This window comes from Pteropus medius, unplaced genomic scaffold, assembly GCF_902729225.1.
Source record: "Pteropus medius unplaced genomic scaffold, Ma_sr-lr_union100, whole genome shotgun sequence".
NCBI lineage: Eukaryota > Metazoa > Chordata > Mammalia > Chiroptera > Pteropodidae > Pteropus > Pteropus medius.
This window is the reverse complement of record NW_024344321.1, coordinates 52,335-63,023: the sequence shown is the minus strand read 5'-3', so window position 1 is coordinate 63,023 and position 10,689 is coordinate 52,335. Positions and strand designations below refer to the sequence as shown.

The 10,689-nt window shown below is 35.7% G+C and overlaps 1 protein-coding gene across 1 annotated transcript; it reads right to left on the bottom strand.

Annotated features, from left to right (window-relative positions):
- Nucleotides 1–562: 562 nt before the first annotated feature.
- Nucleotides 563–3,167, bottom strand: LOC120608090 (olfactory receptor 11H7-like). Its single transcript, XM_039869886.1, is given in 5 exon segments — nucleotides 563–659; nucleotides 2,402–2,620; nucleotides 2,622–2,682; nucleotides 2,685–2,765; nucleotides 2,768–3,167. Coding segments are annotated over 5 exon segments (858 nt in total).
- Nucleotides 3,168–10,689: the final 7,522 nt, after the last annotated feature.

Sequence of the window (10,689 nt, the reverse complement as noted above, 5' to 3'; positions counted from 1 at the left end):
ATAAGCATAATGTTTCTCATGCTTTTGGCATTCATAAATCATTACATGAACTACCATGCTTGGGAACCAGCTCTTTCATATATTCTTTTCCAGTGCAAGAAAGCAACTCATTAACTAATCAACTCACCAGTCTCACCAGTCTGCCCACCTCAAGAATAATAGCTTGATTAAATAGCCTCCTTTCAAATGTGCCTCAATTGGTATACTGTCTTCTCAGGTAGTCTGAGAGGAGGGTATACCACCTTATTACTTCTGAAAAGTGAGATTGTTTCAGAAAGATGGTCCCTAATAATTATAAAATCATAGATTTGGGAAAAGTGGTGCAGCTGATCTATTCTACGTATTCGTTTCACGGATAGGCTACCCACAGGGTGCATGACTTTTCACCCAGTGAACATTAAGTGTCCTGTATTCACATATGAAACATTTATGCTATACTACTACAGAACAATGACTAATCAGATTTATAAAGTAAAAGGCACTCGGTAGTATATCACAGCAGTGGATGTAATGCGAACAATTAGTCTTTTTTTCTCTTACATACGATGATGGTTTTCCTGACTCAGCTTGGAGAGAAGGGTGGGTTCAGTGGTGCTGAACATAAAGGCATCTCCTCTTCATTGGCTCTAATGAGGAAAATTCCAGGTGAGGGCGTCATGCGTGGTTCCCTGGACTGCCTTCACTTCTGGAGGTTCCAGAGGCTTGTTTTCTAGGAGTTTGCTGAGATATTTAACACATGAAGCAGGGTTTATGATGTTTCCTCTCAGGGATTACTCTAATACTCTATGTTTCTCCCCAAGTGGTCTCAGTGGCATCCTCAAGTTTCCCCTGGAGTGCATCTGCTTTCCAATCTTTGGGGCTCATCTAGTAGATTAGCTCATAGGGAGTGGCTAGAGTCAAGGAAATAGAGAACCCAGGGAAAGGACGGGATAGATTTCAGAAGGCTTTCTATTGCAGAGCTTGCATTCCATTAAGGAATACCCTCTGTGGAGATCAGTGAGATAAATGGAAGTTGTGCCCATGACTCTAATTATGAAACAGACATGTTTGTGAACATTTTCTATCTAGCTTGAACAAAATGCTATAACACAGCAAAACAGGAAAGTATATTGTGAACTATATTTGTGAAGTACATTTAAAGTTGGTCACTTTAAAATTAAATCCACTGAATTTTCCTGGAGTCTTTCTCTGTAATGACCAGGTGTTCGGTATTAGGGAGGAACTGTTTGTGTGATCTGATCAGGTTGTGGAGTGGTGTTAATTGATGAGGAAGGAATTCCAAAATGGTAGAAGGCACTTAATCGACTAATCTAGTCAAATGATCAGTTTCCATTCTGATTTCACTTTCGAAGAGTGAGGAATTTAAAAGCAGTGCAAATGTGAGAAGAGATTTTTACCATCGGTATTTTATTTATCTTCTTAAAAGATTGGGGATTCTTCCTAGGGTCCTCTCAAATGATTTCATTAAAATACGACTCCTAGGTTTCCCTAGGAGTGAAGTAACAGTGAAGATCAATAAGAAAACCTTCACAGGTGGGTACTGGGGCAGCTTGTAAGTGAACCTGATATTCAGAGATGCTCTATGCCATTTCTCCATTGGCTTCCTTGTCTAATACTAGTAGGTCAAATATATGAGTGTTTATATTTGGGCTTTCAGTTCTGTTCTATTGGTCTATATGTCTGTTCTTATGCCAGCACCATACTGTTTTGATTTCTATAGCTTGCTAGTATAGCTTGAAATCAGGAAGTCAGATGCCTCCAGCTTTGTTCTTCTTTCTCTGGATTGCTTTGACTATTTACAGTCTTTTATGGTTTCACATGAATTTTAGGGTTTTTTTTTTATTGCTTTAAAAAATGGTGTTGGAATTTTGATAGGAATTGCATTGAGTCTATCTATGTCTTTGGGTAGTATGGACATTTTTTACAATATCAGTTCTATCCCATGAGTTGGAATATCTTTTCATTTATTAGTGTCCTCTTCAATTTCTTTTATTAAAATCTTATAGTTTTAATCTTCAGTATACAGAACTTTCTCCATTTTCGTTAAATTTATTAGTATGTATTTTATTGTTTTTGATGCTACCGTGAATGGGATTGTTATCTTTATTTCTTTTTCAGATATTTCATAGTTAGTATATATAAATTCAACTGCTTTTTGTATATTGAGTTTGTACCTGAAACTTTACTGAATTTGTTAATAGTTCTAACAGTTTTTTTGTGGTGCTGTTAGAATTTTCTGTATATAATATCATTTAATCTGCATACAAAGAGATTTTATCTTCTTCTTTTTTTCTAATTAGATGCCTCATTTCTTTTTCTTGACTGATTGCTCTGGCTAGGACTTCTAGTATTATGTTGAATAGAAATGGTGAGTGTGGACACTCTCGTCTTGTTTCTAATCTACATCACCATTACGGTTCCATAGAACAGAGACACCACAACTAAGTGGAATCCACAGGTAGAGAAGACCTTTTCCTGCCCAGCTGAAGAAGGATCCTGAAGCACAGCTCTGAGCACCAGGATATATGACCCTGGAATGTACAACATGGTGAGAATGAGGATAAGAGAGCTCACAGAATGAAAAACATGCTCGATGATGAGTGTAGGTGCATTGGACAATTAGTGGGTCCACATCACAAAGAATGTGATCAATGATGTTGGGACCACCGAAAGATAGTTGAAAATAAAGAAAATAGAAGTTGAATGTCCAAGGAACCTAACGAGCCAACAGAGAGATATGAGAATGGCACAGAGCTGTCCAGTAAGACTGAGGGATAGTGCAGTGGACAGCAGATGGCTAGGTATTGATCATAAGCCATGACAGAGAGGAAGAAGCATTTAGTTGTACCCAGGGGAAAGAAGAAGCAGAAATGAGTGAAGCAAGCAGAAAACGATATGGTCTTGGTTTTGGAAAGAAAATTAACCAGCATGTTGGGGACTGTGCAGGTCACATACCAGATCTCTAGAAAGAAGTTGGCCAGGAGCATGTACATAAGGGTGTAAAGTTGGTTGTCCCACAAAACTGCACAAATGATGGCCATATTCCTAGAAAGAGTCAAGATGTAGACCAAAAAAATCATTGAGAAAAGAATGATTTGCACTTTCCAGGGACCAGGAGAGCCCAACAAGACAAACTGTGTCACAGTAGATATCCCTGACTTATTCATTGTCCCCAGCCTGTGGAGAGAAGATGAAAGATAATGACAAGTTACTCTACCACTGAGGCATTTGAAACTTTTCTTAGGACAGGGAGTTTGATTGATACAGGGAAATGTATTGAATATTCGAAAACAAGTCTTGAATTAATTGTACCCTATTCTGCATGAGCCCTTTGACCTTAATTCTTAATAAATGTACAGTTCTAGGCTGCTTGAACTTTTTTGTCAGTAGACAAAATCAGGTAAATTTCATCTTTTGATGTAAAGAAATCGTGAAATAGAGGCAAAATGTTTTGTCTTACATCTAATTTTTTTCAGTGAAAGTGTTCATATATAACAATTAGTGCTATTCACTTCAAAATGTGAGGACACATAAGCTATCTTTAAAAACAGATTGGAATCTGACACTTTTTACAGTTTTAAGTGGTATTAGTTTTGATGCTATTTTAGATTCCATTCCCCTCTTAATCTATTTTCATTAGGAGAATTTAATTTCTCTAATTTCTTTCATGATACCAGAAGAAAATCAACAAGGATATTCAGATAGTAAATAATTTATACATTTTTCTATTTTCCATTTAAAGACATTTATATTGCACTACAGCTCATTTATAATTTGGTATTTAATCTTTTGTTTTTGTCAATAAAAATCACTGTTATTCACTTCATGATGATTAATTCCCATGGTGATTTATCATCATGCTTCATGTACATTTATTTTTTATATTTCATTTTTTATTTGCTTGGTTGGTTATGTATTTATTTATTTTGCTAAACTATAGAAAAGCAAGACACATATACCATCTGAAATATATGCGCATCTTCTAATGATAACTTTTCACCTAAATAGCCACAATATTGTCATCACACTAAGAACATTAACATTCATTAAGTAATACCATCTATTTCTTTTTCTTTTTTAAAAATTAATTAATTAATTAATATTTTTAATTGAAGAAATGATTTAAATATTTTTTCCCTGTTGACCTACAGACTCCCACCTCCTCCCTCCTCTATGGTAACCACTAGTCTATTGTCCACGTCCATGAGTCTCTGTTTGTTTGTCCTGCTCATTTGTTGCTTTTAAGTTTATATCCCACATATAAGTGATATCACATGATTTTCAACTTTTCTGTCTGGCTTATCTCAAGTTGCATCCAAGTTGTCACAAATGGCAGTATTTCATTTCTTATGATATTCCATTGTATATATGTACCAAAGCTTCTTTAGGCAATCATCTATCATTAGGACAGTTTGGTTACTTCCATGTCCTGGCCACTGTGAATAATGCTGCTATGAACATCAGTGTGCAATAATCATTATGGATATGAGTTTTCAAGTATTTGGGGTAAAAATCCAGTAGAGGGATTGCTGGATCATATGGTAGATCAATTCTCAGATTTTTGAGGAACCTCCATACTGTATTCCATAGTGGCTGTCCCAATTTGCAGTCCCACCAACAGTGTATGAGGGTTCCTATTTCTCCACGTCCTCTCCAACATTTGTTATTACTTGTCCTGTTGATTATAGCTATTCTAACAGGTGTGAGATGGTATCTCATTATGGTTTTGATTTGCATTTCCCTAAAAGCTAGTGATGCTGAGCATCTTTTCATATGATTGTAGGCCATTTGTATGTCCTCTAGGGAGAAGTGTTTGTTCAGGTCCTCTGCCCATTTTTTAATTGGATCGTTTGTTTTTTTGTTATTATTGAGTCATATGAGTTCTTTGTATATTTTGGATCTTAGGCCCTTATCGGAGATGTTGCTTGCAAATATATTTTCCCATTCAGAATATTGTCTGTTTACCTTGTTGACAATTTCTTTTGCTGCGCACGAGTTTTTAGTTTGATGTAGTCTCATTCATTTATTTTAGCGTTTACTTCCCTTGCCTTTGAGGTCAAATTCATAAAATCCTCTTTAAGTTCAAGGTCCTTGAGTTTCATTCCTATGTTTTCTTCTATGCATTTTATTGTTTCAGGTCTTATATTCAGGTCCGTAATCCATTTTGAGTTAATTTTGGTGTGCGGTGATAGACAACAGTCTAGTTTCATTGTTTTGCAGGTGGCTTTCCAGTTTTCCCAGCACCATTTATTGAAGAGGCTTTCTTTTCTCCACTTTATGTTTTTGGCTTTTTTGTTGAAAATTGTTTGCCCATATAAACATGTCTGTTTTCCTGAAATACCATGCCATTTTGATTACTGTGGCTTTGTAGCATAATTTGAAGTTGGGCAGAGTGATGGCTCCAGCCTCATTTTTTTTTTTTTTTCTCAGGATGGCTTTGGCAATTCGGGGTCTTATGTGCTTCCATATAAATCTCATGTTTTTTTGTTCCATTTCTTTAAAAAATGCCAATGGGATTTTGATGGGGATTGCATTAAATCTGTATAATGCTTTAGGTAATATAGTCATTTTAACTATGTTGAGTCTTCCAATCCAAGAACATGGAATATCTTTCCATTTCTTTGTATCTTCTTCTATTTTTTTAAATAGGGTCTTGTAGCTTTCATTATATAGGTCCTTCACATGTTTCATTAAATTTATTTCTAGGTATTTTATTCCTTTGTTGCAATTGCAAAAGGAATTATTTTTTCCACTTCTTTTTCTGACACTTCGTTGTTAGAGTATAGGAACGCTATGGATTTTTGAACATTGATTTTGTATCCAGAGACTTTACTGTATTTGCTTATTGTTTCTAGTAGTGTTCTTGTGTAGTCTTTAGGGTTTTCTATATGAAGAATCATATCATCTGCAAATAGTGACAGTTTGACTTCTTCGTTTCCTATTTGGATGCCTTTTATATCTTTCTCTTTTCTGATTGCACTCGCTAGGACCTCCAATATTATACTGAATAACAGTGGCGATAGTGGACAGCCTTGCCTTGTCCCTGATCTTAGAGCGAAGGTTTTTAGTTTTTCACCATTAAGTATAATGTTGGCTCAGGGTTTGTCATAGATGGCCTTTATTATGCTAAGCTACTTTTCTTCTATACTGATTTCATTAAGTGTTTCGATCATAAATGGATGCTGTATCTTGTTAAAGGCTTTTTCTTCATCTATTAATATGATCATATGATTCTTATTTTTTAATTTGTTTATGTGGTATCACATTGGTCGATTTGCATATGTTGAACCATCCTTGTGCCTCTGGGATGAAGCCCACTTGATCGTGGTGTATAATCTTTTTAATATGTTGCTGTATTATGTTCACTAGTATCTTATTTAGGATTTTTTCATTTTGTTCATAATAGGTATTGGTCTGTAGTTTTCTTTTTTTGTGTTATTTTTACCTGGTTTTGGTATCAGAGTGATATTGGCATCATAAAATGAGTTGGGAAGTATTGCCTCCTCTTTGATTTTTTGGAAGAGTTTGAGGAGAATAGGTATTAAATCTTTGAATGTTTGGTAGCATTCACTGGTGAAGCCATCTGGTCTTGGACTTTTACTTTTTGGTAGTTTTTTGATGATTGTTTCAATGTCCATTCTGCTGATCGGTCTCTTTAGATTTTCCAGTTCTTGTGATTCAGTCTAGGAAAGTTGTATTTTTCTAAGTACTGGTCTATTTCTTCTAGGTTATTAAGTTAGGTGTTATATACATTTTCATACTATTCTTGTAAGATCCTTTGTACTTCTGCAGTGTCTGAATTAATTTCTGCCCTTTCCATCTGTGATTTTTTAAAATTTGTGTCCTTTTTCTTTTTTCTTTAGTGAGTCTAGCCAGGAGTTTGTCAATTTTATTATCCTTCTCAAAGAACAAACTCTTTGATACATTTATTTTTTTCTATTTTTTTTTGTTTTCAATTTCATTTATTTCTGCTCTAAGTTTGATTATTTCTTTCCATCTGCTAACTTTAGGCTTCATTTGTTCTTCCTTTTCTAGATTTTAAATATGAAGTGTTAGGTTGTTTATTTGGGCTTGTTCTTGTTTTTGGAGCTAGGCCTGTAATGATATGAACTTTCCTCTTATGGTCACTTTTGCCGTGTCCCAAAAGTTTTGATATGTTGTACTGTCAGTATCATTCGTTTTATGTATCTCTTGATCTCTCTTTATTTCTTCTCTGACCCAGTTATTCTTCAGTAACATGTTGTTTAATCTCCATCTATTTGTTGTTCTTCCCACTTTTTTTTTTTTTACAGTCGATATCTAGTTTCAAAGCATTATAATCAGAGAATATGGTTGTTTTGATTTCAACCCCTTTATACTTGTTGAGGCTATCTCTGCGTCCCAGTATGTGGTCAATATTTGAGAATGTCCATGTGCACTGGTGAAGAATGTATAAGCAGCTGTTTTGGGATGAAAGGCTCTGTAAATGTCAATTTTGTCCAGTTGGTTTAATGTGTCATTTAAAGTTGTTATTTCCTTATTGATTTTCTGTTTGGATAATCTGTTCATATTCTACAGTGGGTCCCCTACTACGATAGTGTTTTGGTCTGTTTCTCCCTTTAGTTTTGTTAGTAATTGCTTTATATATTTCGAGGCTTCTCTGATTGGGAGCATAGATATTAATAAGTGTTATGTCTTCTTGGTGCATGATTCCCTTTATCATTATGAAGTGTCCCTCAGTATCTTTCTTTACCTTTTTTATTTTGAAGTCTATTTTGTCTGATATTAGTACCACTACTCCCGCTTTTCTGTGAATGCCATTTGCTTGAAATATCATTTTCCACCCTTTCACTTTGAGTCTATATTTGTCTTTGGAACTGAGATGTGTCTCCTGTAGGCAGCATATAATTGGGTTTTGTTTTTGATCTAATTTCAACTCTGCATTTTTATTGGTGAGTTCAGTCCATTTACATTTAGGGTGATTATTAATATATGAAGTCTTCTTATGGCCATTTTATATTTTGCTTTCTGTTAGCTTGGTGTTTCCATTGCTTCCTGTCCTTGTGTTTCTGTTTTCTTTATTTTGGTTGGCTTTTGTGGGTTTTCCCTCTGGTTCTTCTCTTTTTATGTTATATACTTCGATTCTGAATCTTTGCCATGAGGTTGCCATTACGAATATGTAAAGGATAGTTATATATATATATATATGTATATATATATATATATGTATATATATATATATATACATATATAGAAAGGCATGTGCAGAAGAAAAGGGAGGACTGTATATATATATATACAGTCCTCCCTTTTCTTCTGCACATGGCTTATCTCCATTCCCCTTTCCGAATCTGGATCTTTGAATCCTTCCCTTTTCAGTCATTGTTGTCTCAATTTGTTTCTACGTATGCTGAATGTTCATTACTATGTTATAGCAAATCTCTTCTTTTTTTTTAAGCTAATATGCCCTATTTTAGTGAGGGTTGCAATCCTTTGCTTCTACCGGCCTGCTAGTCACCTTACTCCTAATTATGTACTTTTTGTCATTTTGTTTTAGGAGCTGACCCCTTTCAGTATTTCCTGTAGTGCAGGCCTCGTAGTGGAGAATTCTGTCAATTTTTGTATGTCTGGAAATTTCTCCTTCATGTCTAAAGGAGAGCTTAGCTGGATACATTATTCTTGGTGGTAGTCCTTTCATTTAATATTTTGAATATTTGATTCCACTCCTTTCTGGCTTGTAAGGTTTGTGCTGAGAAGTCCGACGATAATCTAATGAGTTTTCATTTAGAGGTTACCGTCTTCTTTTCCCCGGCTGCCTGGAGAATTCTGTCTTTGTTATAGATTTTTGATAATTTTAATACAATAATCTTGGTGAAGGCCTTTTTGAGATGAGATAATTGGGTGTTCTGTTGACTTCTTGAATTCCAAGCTCCAGCTCATTCCTTTGATTTGGGAAATTCTAGTCTACTATTTGTCTGAAAATGCTTTCTAATCCCTGCTCCTTTTTCTCTGCTTTGAATAGTCCCATTATTTTTATGTTTCCTCTCCTGATGGTATCAGCTAGTTTTTGTATTTCTTTTTCATTATTTTTCATTCTTTGGTTTCTCTCTTCTTCCTTCTGATTTATTTCTAGATTTCTGTCTTCGATATCACTGATCCTTTTCTCCATTTGACTCTATTTCTCAAATTTGTTATTTCATTTTTCAACTCTTGCAGTGTGTGCGTGCATGTGTTTGTTTAACGCCTACAGCACATGGTCTTCCTAGGGTGTCTCCCATCTAAGTATTAACCAAGCCTGACCCTGCTTAGGTTCTGTGATCAGACAAGATCGGGCATGTTCAGGGTTGCATGGCTATAGACAATGCAGTATGTTTTTTGTCTCCAGAAGGTCTGTTTGGTTCTTTTTGAGGGTTTCAATCTCCTTGCTAAAGAATTCATTCTGCTCATCTAGTTGTTTTTTCAATTTCTAAAATTGTTGATATGATTCGTTTCAGATTCCATTGAGTTTTCTCAGAAGTACTATCCTGAATTCTCTATCATTTAAGTTGCATATTTCTATGTCTGTAAGCTTATTTTCTGGAGATTTTTCTCTTTCTTTCTGAGATGCCTTGTCACCTTGGTTGTTCATGGTGTTTAATGGACTATTTCTCTGCCTGGGCATTAATGGAAGTGTATTCTGATTTTTTTTTCCCCCAGAAAGAAGGTTTATTATATAATGGTCTATAGCCTGTTGCAAAGAAGGTGTTTTTCTTTTGGTTTCCAGTAGGTGGTGTCTAAGCCTCTTTGATCTTTGTTTTATATAAAGTCTTAATAATGTCTTTTTTTTTCCTTATAGATGTATAATGATGCTCGCTATCCTCAGTCTCAGTTTCTGTCAGTGTTAGCAACAGCTTCAGTAGCATTTGCTCAGATTCCCCTGGGGCTCTGCGGTGATCAGTCTTGGAAGATATTGAGGGAAGGACCTTCTAGGTTGGAGGCTAAGGGCTGTGGCTCAGCCTTGATTTTGCAACTGTGGCTGGTAAAAATCAAATGTCATTTGTCTGCCATCCCCGCTTTTCTGCCATCCCCGTTTCTCTGCATCTGCCCTGATGACGAGGCACTGCCGCCAGCCATGTGGAGCTCACATCACTTCCAGGCAGGACTGTTCAGGGAACTTGTAGCTCTTTCTCCCCTCCCTCTCCTCCTACAGGGAGCTCTGGGAGCTGAGAGAGAGGCAGCTTCTTTGTTTCTCCTAGTCCACCACCCAACACCAGGGTTTTGACCTGTAGTCGCTCTAAATACAGATCCCATGCTCAGACATGCTGCTGTGTAGTTTGGGTGTTTTCTGTTGAGTTTTAGATGTTTAGCTTATTGTTGTTTCAAGGAGAGAGATCCAGGGGATGTCTCTTACTCTGCCATGTTTCTGACATCTCTTCTAATATATCTTCATGTACATTTAAAATGTACGTCATTAAAGATGAATACAACATATGAGATGTATGGAAGAAGAAAATTAAAATCACCAGGTGATTCTCTTCTAAAGCTCTCCTTACTGGTGCCTCTCGTTGCCCTTAAAATTCACTATTGAATTTTCTTGGAAGATAAAATTCACTGTTGGAAGATATTACTTTAGTCTATTTAAAAAATAGCCACCCAGCTTTCAAAATAAAAGAAAAAAGAAAAGGAAACAAAGGTGTTTCGAAAGTAATTATTCACTCATCTTTCAAAATT